The sequence below is a fragment of the Zalophus californianus genome, chromosome 8 (assembly GCF_009762305.2).
Source record: "Zalophus californianus isolate mZalCal1 chromosome 8, mZalCal1.pri.v2, whole genome shotgun sequence".
NCBI classification, from domain to species: Eukaryota; Metazoa; Chordata; class Mammalia; order Carnivora; family Otariidae; genus Zalophus; species Zalophus californianus.
In genome coordinates, this window is record NC_045602.1 from 77,213,315 (window position 1) to 77,235,005 (window position 21,691).

At 50.6% G+C, this 21,691-nt stretch overlaps 2 protein-coding genes across 3 annotated transcripts; both read right to left on the reverse strand.

Annotated features, from left to right (window-relative positions):
• Positions 1–1,459: 1,459 nt before the first annotated feature.
• Positions 1,460–9,381, reverse strand: ANKRD23 (ankyrin repeat domain 23). The gene is given in 8 exon segments (XM_035728947.1): positions 1,460–3,697; positions 3,763–3,829; positions 3,832–4,298; positions 4,382–4,479; positions 4,719–4,844; positions 5,576–5,707; positions 5,886–6,029; positions 7,336–9,381. Coding segments are annotated over 8 exon segments (1,461 nt in total). The 5' UTR covers positions 7,363–9,381; the 3' UTR covers positions 1,460–3,297.
• Positions 5,891–20,820, reverse strand: ANKRD39 (ankyrin repeat domain 39). Of its 2 annotated transcripts, XR_004820252.1 has the most exons (5): positions 20,689–20,820; positions 15,332–15,435; positions 14,695–14,898; positions 9,760–10,038; positions 5,891–6,029 (listed from the first exon to the last, which is right to left on the reverse strand). XR_004820252.1 is itself a non-coding variant. In XM_027622962.2 (4 exons), the coding sequence occupies exons 1-4, from the start codon at positions 20,786–20,788 to the stop codon at positions 9,895–9,897; spliced, it is 552 nt and encodes a 183-aa protein (XP_027478763.1). In that variant the 5' UTR covers positions 20,789–20,820; the 3' UTR covers positions 9,529–9,894. The 2 variants fall into 2 exon arrangements, 1 of the variants encoding a protein (XP_027478763.1); XM_027622962.2 differs by lacking the exon at positions 5,891–6,029 and having other exon boundaries at positions 9,529–10,038.
• Positions 20,821–21,691: the final 871 nt, after the last annotated feature.

Here is a 21,691-nt window from a genome sequence, read left to right on the forward strand (position 1 = left end):
GGATTGTTTAGTTTTTTACTGTTCTTTTGAGAGTTCTTTATCCTAACTCCCAACTTTGTTGGGTTTTTGGTTTGCAAATATTTTCTCCCAGTCTCTAGCTTATTTTTTCATTCTTTTAACAGGATCCTTTGTAGAGCAAAAGTTGTTAATTTTGATGAAGTGCAGTTTACCAGTTTTCTTTTACAGATTGTGCTTTTGGTATCATGTCTAAGAATTCTTTACCTAGTCCTAGATCCCAAAGATTGTCTCCTAGGTTTTTTTTTTCCCTAAAGTTTTTATAGTTTTATGCTTTATGTGATCCATTTTGCGTTAACTTTTGTGTAAGATTTAGGTCAAGGGTTTTTGTTTTTTGTTTTGTTCTGTTTTTTAGCCTGTAGATGTCCATTTGCTCCAGCACCATTTGTCGAAAATGCTTTTTCCTCTATTGAATTTTTTTTTTTTAAGATTTTATTTATTTGACAGAGACAGGGAACACAAGCAAGGGGAGTGGGAGAGGGAGAAGCAGGCTTCCCGAAGAGGCAGCCTGATGCAGGGCTCAATCCCAGGACCCCGGGATCATGACCTGAGCCGAAGGCAGACACTTAACAACTGAACCACCCAGGCGCCCCTTGAATTTCTTTTACACCTTTGTCAAAAATCAGTTGGGCATATTTGTGTCTATTTCTGGGTTGTCTGTTTTGTTCCACTGATCTATGTATGTCCCTCCATCAGTACCACATTGTCTTGATTACTGTAGCTTTTTTTTTTTTTTTAAAGATTTTATTTGAGCGAGCAGGGGAAGGAGCAGAGGGAGAGGGAGAAGCAGACTCCCCGCTGAGCCCGGAGCCCGGTGTGGGGCTTGATCCCCAGACTCCGGGATCATGACCTGAGCCGAAGGCAGACGCTTAACCTACTGAGGCACCCAGGCGCCTCGATTATCATAGCTTTATAGTAAGTCTTGAAATTGGGTAGACTGGCTCCTCCCACTTTATTTTTCAAAATTGTTTTAGCTATGTTTCTATTTTTTAAAATTTGAGGGGTGCCTGGGTGGCTCAGTCGTTAAGTGTCTGCCTTCGGCTCAGGTCATGATCCCAGGGTCCTGAGATCGAGCCCCGCATTGGGCTCCCTGCTCTGCTGGAGGCCTGCTTCTCCCTCTCCCACTCCCCCTGCTTGTGTTCCCTCTCTCGCTGTGTCTTTCTCTGTCAAGTAAATAAAATCTTTAAAAATAGATAAATATTTGAGATAGAGTGAGAGAGCACGGGGGGGGTGGGGGGCTCAAAGGGAGCGGGAGAAGCACACTCCCCACTGAGCAGGGAGCCTGATGTGGGGTTTGATCCCAAGACCCTGAGATCATAACCTGAGCCAAAATCAAGAGTTGGATGCTTAACCAGCTCAGCTACTCCGGTGCACCTTACTGAGTTTTTAAATCATCTTATTAACTATCTACAAAAAAATCTTGCTGGGATATTTGGTAGGAGCTGCATTAAAGCTGTGTATCAATTTGGGGAGAATTGACATCTTTACTAGATCTCAACTTCCAATCCACGAACAAGGTATGTCTCTCATTTATTTGTCATCTTTGATTTCATTCATTGGTGTGTTGCAGTTTTCAACATACAAGTCCTTAAGTGTTAGATTTACATCTAAGTATTTTGTTTTTAAAGTCAACTTTAAGTGGTACTGTGCTTTTAATTTTTGTGTTCATGTAGTCATCGCTAATATGTAGAAATACGTCTTTGTAGGTTTATCTTATATCCTGAGATCTTGCTGAACTCCCTTATTCTAGGTGTTTTTTGTAGATTCCTAAGGATTTCCTCCATGTCGTCTGCATGATGATGGGGATACCTGGGTCCCACCCCTAGAGACACTGATTTAATTAGCTTGCACATCAGGTCTTTTAAAACCTTCCTTGTGATTGTGTTAAGCAGCCAAGGCTGAGAACCACTGCTCTTTGAACTTGACCGTCAACGAGCGGAGAGATGCCTTGAGCACAAAGAGCCAAGTGCCTGGACTCCCGACTCTGCACTTGGGGGCCTGTCTTGCTGTCAGGCCAGTATGGTTAACAGGTTGAGCTTTTGCTGCTGAGGAAGACCAGGTCCTGGGCCTAATGAGCTGCCCCCACCGCCCAGCACAGAACAGACAACTAGGCTGTGATGGATAGTCAACAGTTTTAATGAACAAAAAATGAACTGTATAAAAGGCCTCCATCTTCTAGATGGAGAGTTGTCTTCTCCATGAACTTGAACACCTGTTTCTCCTATGGCTCCAAGCACCGGGGTGAACTGTCACCACAATTCCCCTGCAGGGCTGGAGCTGCACGTGGCAAGAGGTGTATGGGGGCTGTAGTCGCTTTTTCACATGGAATAGCCTTGTGCTTGGCCTAAGAAGGCCACCAGCGTTAGACTAGAAAGAACTGCTGCAAAATGGATGTCCATCCAGGTACTTTATGTACATGAGGGAGGCTGACCCTTCATCAGCTGGTGTCTCTGCCTGTGGTTCTCCATTTGGGGCAGAGTTCCTTAAAACTCACTTTGTGCCAGTTCAGGACCCAGCCGCCAGCACAGCATGAAAGAGAAAAGGCGGTAAGGGGAAGGAAGCGTGAGGAGAACTTGTGTGCGGCTGGGTCCTAAACCCACCACCACGCAGCCGAGGGGGGAGCGGGAGGGGTGCTGCTCGCTCTCTGCTTCCCCTCCAGGGCCGAGCAGGTGCGGCCGCGTGGCCCAGGCCAGAGCTCAGGCTCTACTGCTAGGGTGACGTTGCCTGGGGCAAAGGAGGGTTGCGGGCCGCCACCCCAAAAGTTAGGTGGGCCACAAGCAATCCCCAGCTCCCAGGCATGTCACCCCTGCAAGGGGCGCCATCAGCTAGCCAGCTAGAGAGTGGCAGGCAGGCTGACCAAGGCCTGCAGACGTAGGCACGAAGTTTCCGGAAAATAAACGAGAGCTCTGGCTTCTGAGGCAACCATGCTGGTACTGGGCGGGTGCTACAGTGGGGCCTCAACCCTGTCGGGCACCCCCTCCAGCCTGCCACACCCAACTCCGGGAGCTGTAAAGCCCGAGCTGGCTGCAGCCACTCCACTGGCTCTCAGGCTTGCTGCTGCTGGCAGTGGAGTCCCCAGCGAAAGCCCTGCCCCGAGGGCCTCGGCCAGCTGCGGGCATGCCCCATAGCCGTGTGGCCTGGATGGCGGCTGCCGGCTGCCGGCTGCAGGCTGAAGCCCCACTGGGCGGGAAACTGGCCCTTGTGGAGGGAGGGGCCGAGTCGCCCAAGGCGGAGGATTGTTGGGGGGGGACATCGAGCGCCCAGCCCTGGGCAGCTTGAGGCTTAGGACTCTTCGGTGTTGCTCCAACCTGGGCTGCTGGGGACCCACTTTGTGTCCGGCTTCCCTGGGGTTCCCCGTGTCAGCCCTTCCTGGTGCACAGCGCAGCGGGGAGCAAGTCCTCGCCCACCCTCTGTCACCTGCTGGGCGGGGCTGGCCAGAGGGATGAGGACCACAGAGGGGTGCGGACGACCAACCGTGAGGGCATGCCGGGGGGGAGGGGGCGGTGAAGAGGGTGGAATGGTGGCTGAGAAGTGACCCTGCGGGACTGCGGGCGGCAGGACCGGGTGCAAGGGTGTCCCGTGGGGGGCCTGCAGTGCTTCCCGGACGCCCTGCTGCCCGTCTTGCACCAGCTGCACTGGGGTCCCCGAAGCTTGCGAATGAGGGCCCTGGATCAGTTTTTTTCTCCTGCGTAGGAGCCCCCCCACCACCCTCCTCAGACCAGGGGGCCGGGGCCTAGCATATTCCACAGCCTGGCCCTACAGAGCAGCAGCACCCGCGTGGCTTTGTAGTGGCCATGCCACGCAGCCTCATGCACAGCTGTGTACCCTTCCTTTGGGGAAAGGGGGCTCCTCCTCCTGACACCGCCCCCACTGCAGGGTCCAGTGGGCACGAGCGGTCGCCGAGCTCAGGCTCCCTGAGTCCCCATCCCCTGGTGGAGCAGACCCAAACCAAACAGCAAGCACCTGCTTCGTCCTGGGCATCAGTGTGGGTCCACATGCGACGATGCTCCAGGCAGTCACAGTGTCTCATGCACACTACCATGTGCGGGGGGGGGGGGGGGTGCTCCAGATCTAAGGGGTGAGAATTCCTGTCACCCCCCCCAGGGGGAGGCCACCTTGCAACACCAAGGGGCTGTGCTTTCTCTTCCCTGGGAACAGGCCACCCCGCAGCAGCGCGTCCCGCACCGTCGCGGGCGTTGACCTGGGCTCCCTGGTTAAGCAGCTGTTTGAGGATGTCCAGGTGTCGCCCACAGCAGGCCCAGAACACCGGCGTCCTGTCCAGCCACCAAACAAAAGCACCGACGTACAGACACGCTCTGATGTGGACGGGGTCTGCCATGACGGTGGGTCCTCCCCGGTTCTCACCAAGTCGCGAGTGTCCACGGCGGCACCTGCCTCCACCAGCTTGGTCATGAGCTGGCCGTGACCCTTCGGACAGGCCCGGTGCAAGGCGGCGTGGTGCAGCTGGGGGTGGAGATGGGACATCAGGCAGAGGGAGTATGGCCACCCCCTAGAGGCCTGGCCCTGGGTCCTCGTCCCAGGACTAGCTTCCCCAAATGCACACACGAGCTCCCTGCTCGCACTGAGGGCCCCTCCCTCCCAGCTCCGGAAAGGCCCACAGTTTCCCAGGCCAGGACTGGAACACACGGGGGATAGCACCCCTGCAGCTCTGACATTGTAGTCCGAGTCCCCCCACTTGCTACCTTGTCATGGGCACTGGGGTCCCTTCCATCTATCAGGTACTTGCCAGTCAGGGCCTCCCAGCTCTCGGCAGCTGCCTTCAGGAGCATCTCCAGGCCCACAGACTCCGGCTGGGCCTGGGGCTGCGGCTGGGTAGGTTATAGGACCAGACCAAATCACTTTTGCAAAACGCGGTCTTCACCAGTCTAGCCTAGCAGCTCCCAAGAGCCGGCTGAGGACTACATGTTGGTTGGTGGCTGCTCCAAACTGTAATTCTTAACTCCCTTCCCCCCCCGCCGGATTTGGACCGACGGAGCACCTATTACACCCATTATGGGTTGCCGTGCCCCCTCCCCCCAAGTTTATATGTTGAAGTCCCAACCCCAGGACCTCAGAATGCGGCCTTATTTGGAAATAGGGTCATTGCGGCTGTAATTAAGATGAAGTCACGCGAGTAAAGTGGGCCCTAATCCAGTGACTGGTGTCCTTAATGAAAGGGGACGTGGGCACAGCGGCACAGTGTGAGTGTCATGTGAACTCAGGCAGAGATCGGGGGGAGGCACCCACAAGCCGAGGAATACCAAAGCTAGCCACCAAGCACCAAAAGCTAGAAGACTGGCGGGGACAGATTCTCTCCCACAGCCGTCAGACTTTGATCTCAGACTTCCAGCCTCCAGAACTGGGAGAATCAATCTCTGTTGTTGAAGTCACTGCGTGTGTGGTCCCGGAGGGCTGTGAGGCCTCCAGAACGGAGTCTGTCCAGCTCAGCAGGCCCTGGCGGTGTCTGCTCTTCCCCAAGCCCTCCCGCAGGGACAGGAAGTGCTTCCTCACAAACTCAAGCCCCAGGTGTTCACCCCCCAACCCCACCCCGACTTCTCACCTTAACCACGGGCTCACATGCCCTAGGGGGGACTCTGCATTTCAGTCACCTCTCCCCCCCCCCCATCTTTGAACCGTTTTCCAGGTCAGCCAGAGTCTCCAGATTCAGTCTGGAGCTGTTAAATCTCTCAAGCTGGGGCACAAGAGCAGACTAGCAGTCAGCCACGGGGTGCCAAGGCCTCAGGGACAGGCTCCGGGTTGGTCTGGCCCTCGTCTCTCCCGCCCACAGGAGGGACGCCAGCCACCCGAGGTCCTCGGGGCTCAGCCTGCCCGCCTCGAGGTTGGCACCTGCCACCCCCCATCCCCAGCACTGCTTTCTTCTCTTCTCCCAGTTTCCACCGCTCCCGGGCCACGGCCTCTTGGGCTCCCAGCCTCCAGACCCCAGGCCCGCCTCCAGGATCAGGAACTCCATGTCCACATCCCGACACTTTGTTTCCAACTCTGTCTCCACGTACCTGTAGGAGCGAGATAAGGATAAAGACTCAGAAAAATGAGGAAGCCTTAGGCAACACAGCTGTGCAGTACAGGGATCCTGACAAGAGCTGACCTACAGAGATAGCGTTGTGGATGTGAGTGGCCTGACCTTGGCGAAGCTTCCTGGCGCTCTGCTGGCATGCTCCCTGATGCCCATGGCTCTTGGCTCTCACCCACTGTAGCGTTGCCCAGGGCCCAGGAGGATAACTGCCGCCTACCATGTCCTGTTGTGGGACATAGGGTCGGGGGCATGACACCATGTCTATTTATACTGCTGGGCTTGTGTCCAGGTACGCTCAGGACAGGTGACACCTCAGCTTCCCTCCTGGGCTGTCGTCCTTACATTCCTATCAGGTCACGCCATACTGCCACCTGACCCCGAGCTCAGAGGAACAGAGATGCCTCCTGGGTAAAATTCTGAATTCCTGGGTTCAAATCTTGGCTCTTGTGAAACTGTTTCTTCATCACTAGAATGGGATAAAACTAGCACCTAGCTCAAGGGGCTGTGAGGAGGAAACCGGGGCAGAACCCACCATACAGTGATCTGCTCTTCCTTCCTGCCCCCACCAGGGTTCAGGAGCTGGGAAGCACTGAGGAATAAGCACCCTAGGGGAGAGGGGAAAAAGTTGGGATGATAGAATGGTAGAGCCTAGGGCTTCCAGCCACAGAGAACGAACGAACAGTGTTCTCTTCTAAAGCCAACGCCGGCAACCTAACACTCCTCTGGGCCTGCAAGCTGCCCCCCCACCCCCCCACCCCCGCCGAGAGGCTGCAGTGGGCAGGGTCACAGTGGGGCTTGCTGAGCAGCGTGACTCCTGGGCCTCCCGGGCCCCACCTCACCAAAGTGTCACCGGCGTGACCGTTCCTCTCTCTGCCCAGGGAACTCAAGAGCACCCTTCTTCCTCCCCAACCAAGGCAGCCAGACCCTCTGGACCATTTCCAGAGCAATGGCTATGGCAGCAGCTGAGCTCAACCCACGCTGCAGCTACACTCGTGTGTTCTGAAGTAGCCTCCGTTTCCTGTTTTGCCATCGCAGTCCAGGGGAAGACTCCCTAAACTCGAGGGTTCTCACGTCTACACCATCACCCAGTATCTTCCCGTTGCTTCGTCTGTCACCACCTCACAGAACTGGACAGAAAACAACTGCCTGTTTCTGCTCCTGCACCTAATCCTCCGACCACAGGAAGCAGCTGCCCTCCTCCAGCCGGACCTCCTCGTTCTGCTGGGCCGGCCTGGGGACGTCTAGACCATGACCTGCCTCCCACCCCCGCCGCCGCGTGTCCTTACCAACTGCTGGATGCTGAGGACGTCCATGGTCCCCCGCCCCCCCTGCTCTTCACGCCCCCAGCGAGAGGAGCTGAGCTGCTCAGCCCTTTTACAGGAGAGCTGGCTCCTGGGGGCAGGGCAGGCCAGGGGCTTGTGCCCGGGCCAGATAGCTCAGTGGTTCTGTAACGCTGACCAAAATACCAGTGTGGGCGTGCAGCCCGCTGAAGGCAGGAGCTGCTTTGAGCTGCATGAGGTGCAGCCTCAGACACCCACTCTCCTGCACCTGTGCCATCCCCTACACCTGCTCAGGAGTAATTCGGCCAATGTGTGGCCAGGGGTGCCTGGGCCACTAGAAAAAAGTCGAGCGTGAGCCTCCATGTTGCCACAGGTCTAGGTGCCTGAGACCCTGAAAGACCCAGCCAGCCTATTCTAACCAAAGGAAGCCAGAATCCTAGAGAGGACCTTGGGAAGGAAAGGCCCAAGAGGCTGACATCTGCGGCAGGAATCCGCATGGCACCTACAGGAGATCAGGCTTCAAGCAACTTCCCCACTCCCAGCTTCAAGGCTGCCCTCCATACTTTTGCTTTCCTTGCCCAGGCGCCCCCCACTTCTCCCTCACCACTCCGAGAGCCAGTGTATTAAACTACACCACGGCCAGGAGCCAAGTCCAGCCTGTCATCAGCAGCCCCTGCCTCTTGAAAAGCCTTCCATGCCCCACACATGCAGGTCCCTACCTGATGCTCTCCTGGGCAGGGAGCGTGCCATCCCACAGAGAAGCTGGACTGAGACCCTCTCCGGGTCCAAGTACGGAATGTTAGCCATTAATCTAGTCACAAATCAACCTGTCTCAAGCCACCAAAGTCAAACTTCCTCATTTAAGATGCCCAGCATGCCCTTCACCCAGCTGGGCCTTGAATTCTGCCTTGACCTTTGAAAGGAAATCTGATAGTAAATAAGACTCCCAAACTGGAACTATATGAGCAGGGCTGACCAGAACAAGAGGGAGGGAGAAGTACAGGTCAAGGACAGCCCAAGGCCCCAAAGGGCTGGGAATGGTTCCACCCACAGCTGTCTTCTCAGTAAATACATCCAAGTTCTGAGACTTAGGGAACCCAGAGCTTTTAAAAGAAACTCAGTCCTTATGTGTCAGGGGTTTTTGTCAAAGGTGATTTCTTGCCTTTGGTTATGAAAAGGGAGAGCAGCCTAGACTAGAGTGAGGGTAAGAAAGACAAGACAGACTTTGGCTTTGGTCTCTATCTGCCGACTCTAAAACTCTTCTTCAACATTCAAGGACAAGGGCATCTTCAACACGCTTCATCTGAAATTCTCACCAGAAAACTAGTTTCTTCCACAGGAAATTGGTATTAATTCTTACAAAAAATTACTCCTTGTAAAAAACTGAAACATAACCAATAAAGCTCAAGATGCACTTGACAAACCACTCTCACCACAGCAGACCAAGGGACACCCCAGGTACCAGTGTAATATATATCAACATTTTTCCTGTAATTTTGTGTACGTACATACAGGTTTCCATAGACAGGTCTGAAGAGGCATCATACTGTGACTGCACCTCAGCACACTTTCCATGTTAGTCTCACACTGCACTCCAATGACACATGTACCAGAATTTAATCCTTTCCCTAGCAGGGAGCACAGCACTTAGCTTACTTCCTTTCTTCCTTACATTATAGCACAGCTCTGTAGATGTCTCTGTAAGTAACTTATCTTTGTATATGTGGGTATTTCTCTAGATGGCTACAGAGAAATCAAATTATTGGCCCTCATCTAAATTTTAATAGATATTCCCAAACCCCCATCTGAGGTGGGTATACCAATTTCCATGAACAGATACCAACAAAGTGATGGTAAAAAAAAAAAATATATATATATATATATATATATATATATAAAACAAGATTAATATCCAGAATACATAACTCCTATGAATCAATAAAAGGAAGAAAATCTTTAAACAGGCCATAGTTATGGACAGGAAGTTCAGCGAAGACAGGCGGTCTATCAGGTTGTTAAAACGAAAGGTGAGGAAGTGTGCGCTCTGACAGTTTGCAGCATGCCTGGCACACTCTGGTGCCCTCCATATATTCGCTCATTTAACCTCCACAAGGCCACCGAAGCAGGCCATTATAATCATCCTCACCTCACAGATGAGGAAGCAGGGACAGACGGGCAAAGTGACCTTTCCCAAGGGCATTCAGCTAGAAAGCAGCTTTTAATTTGTCATATGTCCCAGTTTCTTCTAATACTTACGTAGTTCTGTTTTTCTACTTAAGTCTTTAATCTACTTGAAATTTATTTTTGTGCATGAGATGAGGTAAGGCTACAACTTTATTTTTTCCAAACGGATAAATGTTTCCACATGAACTAATTTAGAATATGATCATCTCTCCAGGCTTAAGCACTTGCAGCCCCACATCTACTCACACTCCCCGAGTGGCCAGAATAGGGCTCTTCAGTTCTCAGGTTCCCACCCTGCAGCCCGGATGCTGGCCAAGGCAGGGGCTAGGAGGGCTAGTCTGGGTCCTCTTGCAAGGCAGCCTGAGACAGAAAGGTGGTGGCTCAGGTGGCCAGCAGGTCCCACAGGTCACTGTCGCAGGGCAGCAGGTCACATGCTAGTCGTGCCTTCCGATCCCGGACAGCCTTCAGGGCTGGGCTGTGTTCTAACAGCAGGGAGCAAATGTCCACATGACCCTTCTCAGCAGCCTGTGGAGAAAGATGCCCGAATCAAAAGCCATATCCCCACTGGGCTCTACCCTTTCTTGCTCCACTTCGGGGAATCTCTTGGTCCTAAAACAGGTCTTATGGAAATGGGAGACACAGGCTATTTGAGTAGATTTCCCCTAAGCCCTACCAAATCCCAACAACTTGCATAAAGATTGGTGGAATTCTCTAGTGCCATTCCTGGCAGTTAGCTTGAGTTTTTCTTTCTGGTGTCCTCTGCTCAGCAGCCATTCTTCTCTGTCCAGGCCTGCACATTAAAAATAAATACAGACGGGCACCTGGCTGGCTCAGTTGATGGAGCATGCAACTCTTGGTCTCGGGATTGTGAGTTCAAGTCCCACGTTGGGTATAGAGATTACTTAAAAATAAAATCTTTAAACAAACAAAAACAAATATAAAACCTTGGATCTCTAAGTGTCTTTTATAAATGTTCAGTCATCTATCAGCTGGGCACCGTAGGCACAAGATACACCAGACACGGCCTCTGCCCTCTGGGAACGCACAGATGAGCAGAGAAAAATGGGTCCAGGTTCCCGGCTTTCTCCTCTTCCTTTGAAATAGACGATCCCAACCTGGACGTCAATTTTTAACCTACCTCCTCCAGAAAACAGTGTTAAGGTGATTTACACAGATTAGCTTATATAACTTTCATGATAACCGTAAGAGGTAGGAACTATCATCATTCCCACTTTATAGATGAAGAAACAGGCTCATACAAGGTAAGTGACTTATCCAATGTCACAGGGCTGGTGTGGGAGCCTGGGGGACCCTAAAGCAGGTCTGACTGCCAAGTCTCAACTCTTAACAACCGTGTTATAGCACTCTATTCCCTGCTCTTCCCAACAGTCACTGATGTACCACGGGGCTTTTGAGAGGTATCAATATTAGTAGCAAATACCACCTCAAATTTGAATCCAGATCTTTATTTAGGAGGTCCTCTTGATGAGTACAGACCTAAGGTTCTCAGTTTTGTTGCCTCAATTCAGGCAGTGGTATGTTGTGAGCAGTTCTGGGGTGCATTCTGGGGAGATGTGAAATGCATTCCAAAGAATTTTGTAGAAAAAAAAGTACCAAAGTTTGCAAGTAGCTTATTTGTTAAAAAAGAAAGAACAATTCCTAACTCTTCCCATATCTGCATCCCCTGAAGGAAAGGCTGGAGATGCATTGAAAAAGCCTCAGGCTGTAAGACCAGCCAGCACCATGCGCGCAGTGTCCCGCCGTACACACCCTCCAAGGGAGTTACACCGTCTGAGCAACACCAGTGTAGACCATCAAGGAATAAGCAATCTGCCTCTTCAACTGGCAAGGATCTTAAAAAAATAAAACGCCATCCAGTTGTTCACTAAGCAAATATTCACTGGGGACCTGTGCTAAGAGCTGGGGCTACCACAGTAAACAAGATCAAGTCTTTGCTGTCTCTGGGGAGAGAGAGCTCAGACGGAATTTAGGAGGGAGAAAAGTTATGAGGAGTCAAGTGCAGGGTGCTTTTGCACACACAGTTGGGGGAGCTACCCACGTCTGAGAACAGGAAAGCTGAGAGTGTGATGTAGAAGCTAAGATCCAGAAGGAAGGACAGAAACAAGACAGATGAAAACCAGGAGAGGAGAGGCATCGAGCTGGGGATAGCTTGACAGGTAAGGTCCTGGAGTGTCAACCATGACAGGATCAAGAAAGGGGGCCTGAGGGGGCGCCTGGGTGGCTCAGTCGTTAAGCGTCTACCTTCGGCTCAGGTCGTGATCCCAGCCTGGGATCGAGCCCCGCATCGGGCTCCCTGCTCCACATGAAGCCTGTTTCTCCCTCTCCCACTCCCCCCTGCTTGTGTTCCCTCTATCACTGTGTCTCTGTCAGATACATAAATAAAATCTTAAAAAAAAAGAGAGAGAAAGAAAGGGGGCCTGAGTGTAAGTGACAAGGGGATGAGAGCTCAAGATAGTGGCACCTGGCTGGTTCAGTCGGAAGAGCATGAAAGTCTTGATCTCGAGTGGTGAGTTTGAGCCTCATGTTGGGCATAAAGATGACTTAAAAGAAAGAAAAGAAAGGAAAGAAAGGAAAGGAAAAGAGAAAAAAGAAAGAAAAAAAGAGAAAAAAGAAACTGGAGGAGGGAAATGTTGACATCTTCCCTTGAGTGCACGCCAAGGGTACTATTATCTGCAAATCCTTGGACAATGAACTACATCTGGCTTCCTAAAAATTAAGTTGGTCCTTGAAACAGCCCCCCACCCAATTTTTTATTATGGTAAGAACACTTCACATGAGATCTGACTTCTTAACAAATCTATTTTTTTATAATTTTTTGGTAATTGTTTTTTGTTAAAGGATAGCCACACACCCCCATCCACACCCAACGCAGCGCTGAGATGACGAGTCCCACGCTCTACCGACTGAGCCAGCCAGGCGCGCCCCCTTCTTGACAAACTTCAAGTTTGTTAAGCACGGTCACCTACTGACACAGTGCAGATCTGCTGCACTTCATCAGCTCCCCTCAGGGACGCTGTGCCAGCTCAACAGCACCCCCCCACACACACAGCCCCGGCAACCACCATCCCACTCTCTGCTTCTGTGTTTGACTATTTTCTACACAGGCACACCTCATTTTGTTGCACTTTGCTTTACCGCACTATGCAGATACTGTGTTTCTACAAAGTGAAGATCTCTGGCAACGCTGCACCGAGCAGGTCTATTGGTGCCATTTTCCAACAGCATTTGCTCACTTCGTATCTCTGTGCCACATTTTTGTAATTCCTGAACTACTTCAAACTTTTTCATCATTATTATATTTGTCATCTGTGATCACTGATCTCTGATGTTACTACTCTATTTTGGGATGCCTGAACTGCACCGATATAAGACAGAGGAGCTAATCGATAATGTATGGGTTCTGACTGCTACCCCAGTCTTTCTCTCTCTCTGCCTTGTACCTCCCTACTCCCTGAATGACAATACTGAAAGCCAGTTAATAGCCCTGCAATGGCCTCTCAGCGCTCCAGTGAAAGGAAGTCAATGTGGCAAAGTCCATTGCTGTCTTATTTCAAGAACCAGTGTGCCACAGCAGTTTCTTAAACCTTCAGCAACCACTACCCTGAGCTCCCTGATACGCTGAGCAGTTATCCACATCGAGCTAAGACCCTCTACCAGTTAAAAGATTACAACTTGCTGAAAGGTCAGATGATGGCTAGCATCTGTTAGCAATAAAGTATTTTTAAATTAAGTTTCATACGTGATTCTTTTGGACATAATGCTATTGTACACTAAATAGCCTACAGTATAAACATAATTTTTGTGTGTCCTGGGAAACCAAACAAACTTGTCCGACTTGCTTTATGACCGTGGCCTGCGTATCTCAGAGGCGTGCCTCATATAAGGTGTATCATAAAGTATAAAAAACAAAATCAAAACCTGCTACATTTTTTTTTTAAAGATTTTATTTATTTGACAGAGACAGCAAGAGCAGGAACACAAGCAGGGGGCGTGGGAGAGGGAGAAGCAGGCTTCCCGCTGAGCAGGGAGCCCGATGTGGGACTCGATCCCAGGACCCTGGGACCACGACCTGAGTCGAAGGCAGCCGCTTAACGACTAAGCCACGCAGGTGCCCTGTATTTTTTTAATATATCTACTAGTGTCTCTACCAAAGTGTTACCCCCACTCCCACCATACATTAAAAAATAATGATTATAACATGTTATTCAACAGTCAGGTGTACAAAATAAAAACAAGAACTCTATCTTTGTGGCCGTAACATTTCAAGGCTGCTGTCGCTAAGCAAGCACCTTTCTGTCCTACCATGTTTCTGAAGTCCAGGTTGCTTGCTGGGGAATCTGCCAACCCCTAGGTGTCTCTGTTACGGGCTGGGGCGACGGAGTAGAGTGTGCGGAGTAGGAACACTGGCTCCTAAAAGCTCTCCTCCTGGAAAAAAAGCTTGTCAGTGTGTCTTGTCTTCTAGTGGCTGAGAACTCGCCACACTAGGGAGCGGAACATAGTCTGTGATTGTAGAGCCCGGTCTGAGAGACAGGTCTCTAATATGAAAAAGCGAGCACAAATTTTTGGTGGACAGCAAAAAGTGTCTGCCATAGGCTCTCACGGTAAGTCATGCAGTCAACTTACATTTTTCTATTTTAAAGTTCATAAGAGAATACATTTACACACGCACGCCATAAATATGCATAAACCGCTTCTCTAAAATGCATAAGCAATCAGTAAAAGTGATGCCTTGAGCAGGGTGTCCCAGAAGACTGAGGGACCAGGGGTCAGGGTGGAAGGGAGACATTTTCATGCTGCACTGTTTTGTACTCCTCAAACTCTTCACCAAGTATAGGTATTTCTGGTCACCAGAAAGTGAAAGAAGTGGTCACCCTGGCTACCGTACAGCAAGCAGGCTACATGGGTAGGCGAGAGTAGATGTGAGCTTCAGAAAACTGACTTCACGGAAAAGCATTCATGACATATCATGAAAGCAAAGGGAAAAAAAATGACGCCGTATGTGTAATTCTAATTTACACACCCAGGGAAAATGCTGGGACATTGGACATTAACCCTCAAGTGATGACTGGTAAGCACGGACATTACAAGTGCTTCTCTGCTTTCCCCGTGTTTGCTCCACTGAACAAAAGCCAAGATTGTGAAGGGGGGAGGGTGGCATACCTTGTGCAGACTGGTCATGCCATCGTCGTCCACCAACCTAGGGTTGGACCCGTGAGACAGCAGGAGGCGTGCGATTTCGGTGTGCCCACAGTAGCTGGCCCGGTGCAGAGCGGTGGCGCCCCCGTGCGTTTGGGCGTCACACTTAGCCCCGCTCTCCAGCAGGAACTGGCACACGGCATAGTGCCCATTGCGGCTGGCATAGTGCTGCAGGGAACGGAAAGCGAGGTCAGACAGCAGAGCCCAGGCAGGCGGCAGGGCGGTGGGCGGGGGAGAGCGTGGGCTCTGGAGCAGGCTACAGGGTAGGCGAGAGGACGGTAATGACCTCAGGGGCCGCGTCCGTCAGCCGTGTGACCTGAACAAGCTGCTTCATTTCTACCATCAGCTTCCTCAACAGCAAAGTGGGGATAATAATCATTCCTACCTCACAGGATTGTTAGGTAAACGAAATTATAAGTGATGTAAAGCACTTAACACTAATTAAGGAAAAAAACAAACCAAGAACAAGGCTCACGCAATGCTTGTGTGCTTCTTCCACAAAACCTGCTGGGAGAGAAGAACGGGTGGCAGCACAGGCAACAACCCCCAGCCCCGCCAGAGAGGGCAGATACCCCAAGTGGGAGTCCCCTCTGCAGCTCACCAGAGCCGTGTAGCCAGCCGAGTCGGGCTGGCTAGGGTCTGCTGCCTTCTGGATGAAATATTTCACTCGGCTTAGGTCTCCATTCAGGGCTGCCGACCAGATTCCTGTGGAAAGACAACCAAAGTGCTGAATAATGCTGAATGACTGGAGACTTTCAGTGCTTCCTTGACTTCTTGACCACCATTTTCTCACCTATAAAATGGGGGATTTACTCATTCCACAAATATTAACTGAGGGGCTCCTGGGTGGCTCAGTCAGTTGCGTGCCTGACCCTTGGTTTGGGCACAGATCATGATCTCAGGGTCCTGGGATCAAGCCCCGAGTCAGACTCTGCGCTCAGCTTGAGATTCTCTCTCCCTCTGCCCCTCCCATAAATACATACATACGTACATAAATTAATTAATTAAACAAAATCTTTTAAAAAATTTAACTGAAACCTCTGTGCTAAGGACTGTCCTAGGAGCTGGTGAGAAAGCTGTGAGCAAGACGGACAAAGGGGCTTTATCTAATCAAGGCAGTAGGGTTGGACTGTCGCAAATCCCCTCTTCCCACTTCAAACACATAAATATTGAATAAAGTAATGTTTCAAATGTCTGAATACACAGGCAAATTCAAAAGCAAGATAAGGACACTGCGAGTTGCCAGAGAAGATGAAACCCATAGCCAAAGTGGTGAGCAGGTACTCCATCTGCAGAAAACCCAAAGTCCTTGTAAATAGACACACATCTTAGAGGCTCCGGCTTGAACTAGGCAGAGTCTGGAGCAAAGGCCGCAGGGCACGTGCATGGCCAGGAACAGACACAACAAGGTTCCGCGCACAAAGCTGGGAGACAGGAAGTACCACCTCATGGGTGAACTGGGACTAGAAAATCTCTACTTTCCTGAATAGCCGCAGAAAGCAAGCTACCAGGCCCAGGCAGTTCACTCATTCAGCAAATATTTACTGAATACCTATCAAGTATCTGGCACTGTTCTGCGTACTAGAGGCCAGCCCAGAATTAAAGGTCCCCAATCCCCAGGGCTGCCCCAAAGCTTTGGTCTTATGGAGGTTACTTTCTAATTAAAGGAAACAGATGAGAAAAAAAAAAATGAGAGAAATCAGGTGGTGCTAAGGGCTATGAAGAAAAAGAAAAGAGAGAAGGGATACAAGCAGTGGTCAGGGATGGCATCTCTGATAAGGTGACATCTGAAGAGAAACTTAAATGAGAAAGGCACCATTTCAAGAGGTGTGAGAAGACAGCAAGGGCAGAAGAAACTTGGAGACATATGTATACATATATTTATTTATTTTTGCATTTCTCCCATCATGTAAACTTCATTAACTGTATGATATCTTTTCCAGCTTTATGGAGAAATAGTTGACATACATCACTGTATAAGGGGACCTGTATCTTTTTATAGTCTCAGGGAGCAAAACCCCCAAGCTAAGGATCTGTCATAAAAATGGATCCAGACGGTGAATGCTATAAGGGCTGAGCAGAGGCAACTTTTAAAAAATGTCCCATAAGGATACTTCCACAAGCCAACAAAGGTGTGGCTCTGTTGTGGATAATCTCTAACAAGAGAAGACACCCCCTGCCCCCCGTGAGCTCAAAAATTAAAAGTTGCAAAGAAGTAATCCACTGCCACAAGAAATAGCAAATACAACAAATGGAAAAATGCATACTTCAAAAATGAGCCATAGATCCCCCGCACGCCGCGCTCAGTGTCTAGAACCCCGCAACTGCTGCGCTTGGTTCGCCTGCATCTGAGCCTACTGAAGGGATGCTGTAGGGACAGAAGGCATGGAGGACTTTAGGACTCGCGGGACTGCTGTTAGTACAGTAGCCACAAGTGAGAAAAATCCAGCCTCAGAATCTGCCCCCTTTGGTGAAGATACTCAGCAAGTTCTTGTCACAGTAGCATCCGTCAGGATTGCCTCTTCAAAACTGGATCCAAAGTGTGCAAAACAAAGAAAAGATGAATAAATGAAGGGACTCCCCAGAGGCCCATGGGGCACAATAGGCAGAACAGTGGAGCCCTGGCCTCTCCTGAATTCGTCCGTTCAGGAATGGACAGAATTTCAACCATTTATAAAAGCCCAAACGTTTTAAAAAGTGGATTCAAATATAAGCTACATTATTTCCAGATGAACAGAGAAACTTAAACAACTGCCAGAGTCAAGGAGGGAAACACTCTCCGTTCAGCCCCTTCTTCATTCCCATTTGGAAAGAGCATCGGCTGCTCCCTCTACTCACGTCTCTGTGTCTTTTCATGAAGCCAGGACGGTGCTGAAGTCAAGTGGCCATCACACAAGTCCCACAAGCCAAGGCAATGGTCCCTCGAGACAGGGTCCTTTCACAATTAGAGAAGAAGACTAGCACCATATGCTCTATTTCAACACCTCACAATGTGCTTCTGACAGTACACAAACTTACTCTTAGCTGACTCTCTGTTTTGGCAAAACAAATCTTAGTTCGGGGCTTAACATCCGTGTTCCCAAGCCATGATTTACCACCCAAAGTAAACGACACAATAAAAACAGAATATAATCAAAGCAAAAAAAAAAAAAAAGAGCCATAATAGCACAATCTAAAAGACTTTAAAACAACATTTAGTGTGTTCACAGAGATGAAGGAATACAATTCACAAATCAGCAGAACATTAGGGAGAAAAAAAAGAACAGGGAGATCTGAAACAAAGTCAGGGGTGCCTGACTGGCTCAGCCAGTAGAGCATGTGACTCTTGATCTCAGGGTCATGAGTTCAAGCCCCAGAGTGGGTGTAGAGATTGCTTTTAAAAAAGTCAGTAGGTGCACCTGGGTCAGTCATTGAGCGTCTGCCTTCAACTCAGGTCGTGATCCCAGGGTTCTGGGATCGAGCCCCACATCGGGCTCCCTCCTCGGCGGGAAGCCCGCTTCTCCCTCCCACTCCCTCTGCTTGTGTTCCCTCTCTCACGGTCTGTCTCTCTCAGATAAATAAAATCTTTTAAAAATAAATTAATTAAAAGTCAGTAAATTAAAAAATAGAATCACTGAACTAAAACAACAACAGATGGCTGAACAGTACTGCAGACCCACCCGGGAGGGAATGAATGACTTGGAAATCACCCAGAATGCAGAATGGTAAAGGGAAAAATATTAAAGAGAGGTAAGAAAACATGAAAGGCAGAATGTACCAACATGTCTAATAGGAGTTTCAAACAAAAAAAAAGAGAGAAATTGGACAGAATGGGAGAGAGGAAATGCCTGAAGAGATAACGTCTGAGAATTATTCTGAAGTAAAGACAACAATGAGTTCTCAGATGAAAACCACATTAAATCCCAAGGAGAATTAATCAAAACATATCTACCATGGTAAAATGACCAGGCCTCAAGAATAGAGAGAAGATTTAAGTTACCAAAAAGAAAAGATCATTAGTCACTGAAGAATTATAATCAGATTATCAGGATTTTTTTTTAAGTTTATTTATTTCCTTATTTATTTTTTAGCGATCTCTACACCCAACGTGGGGCTTAAACTAATGACCTCGAGATCACGAGTCACTCGCTCTTCTGAATGAACCACCCAGGCGCTCCCAGCAGAATTCTTAACAGCAGTAGCAGAAAAAGAAGATAAACACTACTTTCAAAGGTTTGAGGGGGGTAAAATAATTGTCAGTCTAGAATTTTATACCCGGCTAACCTACCAGTCAAGACAGAGAAAGAGAGAGAGGGAGATGAAGAATCATACTCACTGAAAAAACTTTTAAAAGCTATACTTCAGGAAAAGGGAAAATGAACCCAGAGAGGAAATATGAAAAAAACAAAAAAACCCACATGATAAGGATCTTTCCCACGTGTGGGAAATAATGAGTAAGCAAACAAAATAATATCAGGTTGTAAAAACTGCTTTGATGAAAGCAAGGTGATATATCAGAGTAACCTGGAACGGAAGGGACCCTACTTTGGACAGGGCAAGGTTTCTTTCTTAACAGCTGCACAACTGGCACTGTAGGCCAGTTAATTCTTGGTTATGAGGAACGGTCCTGTGCATTGTGGGATGTAGACTAGCATCTTTGGCCTCTACCTACTAGATGACTGTAGCATCCTCCCAGGTGTAACACCTGAAATTGTTTCTAGACATTGCCAAAGACCCTTAAGGAACAGAACTGCAACTGCCCCCACCCAGTTGAGAACTACTAGAATGGGGTGTTGCCCACCGCCCCAGTTGAAAACTACCAGAATGCAGTGTTCAGGGTGAGTCTCTCTGAGGAGGTGACATTTGAGCCAAGACCAGAAGAAAAGCATTAGCTAGCCTAATGCTGCAGAAAGTTCACTGCAAGGAGCTGGGACAGCAAGTACCACGGCTTTAAGTCAGAAAGAGATCTTGCATGTCTGTGAAACCAAAACGAGCCCAGTGTGGCTGAAGCACAGAGCAGGGGAAGAAAAGGATGAGAAATAAAGTGGGAGCGGAGGAGGAGAATAGGCAACGATTAGGTCACACAGTTCTGTAGGCCACGAAGGGAATTTGAACTTACTCTAAAAACAATGAAATTATCTGGTTTAATATATTCAAACGGTTACTATGGCTTCTGTGTGGAGTAGAAAACTTTGTAGGAGGGCAGGAGAGGAAGCAGGAAGGCCCAGGAGGGAATTGCTTCAGAAGTCCAGAGGGTGGCGACGTGGAGGGAGGTAAGCAGGTGCAAGAGCCACTTAACATAAGTTAAATCAGAATGCGTAAAAAGCCGTAGCATCCACCCAACAGCTGATGAGAGTGTTATTACTGCAAAAACTGCCTCTGCACTGACAGGTGATACAGGGCCTCCGAGGAAGAGCGGACTTGTTTTTCAGCTTTACTCTATTCCTTACAGGCGATATAATCTCCTTACAGCGTGGGGTAAGAGAGTTACCTCTCTGGGCCCCAAAGGTGGAGATAACATCCCCTGCGTCGAGGGCCATGTGTATACGTATCTAAAACCATACAGGGCCTGACACATCGGGGCTCACATCAGAGGTCAAAACGTTAGTTCCCTTCGCAGCGCAGCCCTCCCTCTGAAGCTGCCCTCGGGGTGGCTGCAATACCCCGGCTGCAGATTCTGCTTCCCGACCCCCGCCCAGCCACCCGAGAGGGCCCAAGCCTCCCGCGGGCGCACCAGCTGAGAAGCCGCGCCGACCACTTGGGAAAGTTACCGAAACGAGGGCCTCCGTTTCCCAACCTGCACGCGAGACGAAGTTTCTAGAGGCCCAGCTCGTGCCAGGTCCCTGGCGGGATCTCAATGACGCGGGGGCTATAAGCCCACCGTCCGCCTGCGCTCCCACCAGGCCCACTGCGGCCCTCGGGGCCCCGCTTCTCGGCCATCTCCTTGTTCCGCGATCTGGAGAAAGCCGGGAGTCTCACCCCTGTCGAAGTCCATCTCGTCCAGCGTTTGCTGCACGCCGGACGCCGCACCCGTCCAGGAGCAGCAAGAGCCGTCCGCGCAGGGCCGCGGCGCCGCCATGTCGGCCCCGGAGCCCCCTCCGTCCCGGCTGTTGTGCGCACGCGCGACCGCGACGGGTGGGTGGGGCGGGCGAGGCGGGGCGGACGCAGCAGCGCCAGTAGCTCGGGAACCAATCGAGGCGGCGGGGCGGGGCTTGCGGCGCTGCCCCGCGCTCCGAGGCGGCCGCGCGAGGGCGTCCCAGGCTAAGCAGAGTGCCGAGGGCACCGCGCAGGATGCCCAGACCCGGACTGCAGGCGGATGGCGCCCGGGCCGGCGGCCTTGTAGGGCGTGTGGAACCCTGTAGGGTGTGGGGACGCAGCGGGCGGCTCGGCCGCCCGCCAGAGCCCAGCCCTCCAAGGTTCCCTGCGTCCCACCGGTTTCCCTAGGGCAGGGAGTCGCCGGGCGCGCCCCAAGGCCCTCCGCCCCGTCTTTCCGCACCACCCCAGGCCCAGTGACCTCGCTTCCCCTTTCCACCTCCCGTGCCTCCTGCCCATTTCCTGAAAACCCGTGGGAGGCAGGTGGCCACAGCTTTTGCCACTGGGAGCACATAAGCCCCAAGGGCAAGTACAAGGGCCGTGGGTTGTGCGGAACTCGCAACTCCAGTGGGAGCCTACTTTACCGTACCTATCTTCATATAGCAAGACATCTTAGGGCCTGAGGTTTACTGACCATGATGGAAGCTTAGTGTACCCAGAAGTCAGCAGATCACAGCCCTTTCCTACAGCTAAGGACACCCAGGGCAGCAGCCCCTTTCAGCCACTGCAGGCCCTCCGGACCAGTCAAATGTAGGGAGGCCATTTCACAACTGCCTCCATCTGTGGACATGAATCCAGGCTGGGTCTTCCCTTCCTTACAAGTATCTGGGCCCTCCCTGTGCCCACTCCTCCCATAGGACAGTGGCTTGGTGCACCCTGGGTGGTGGTG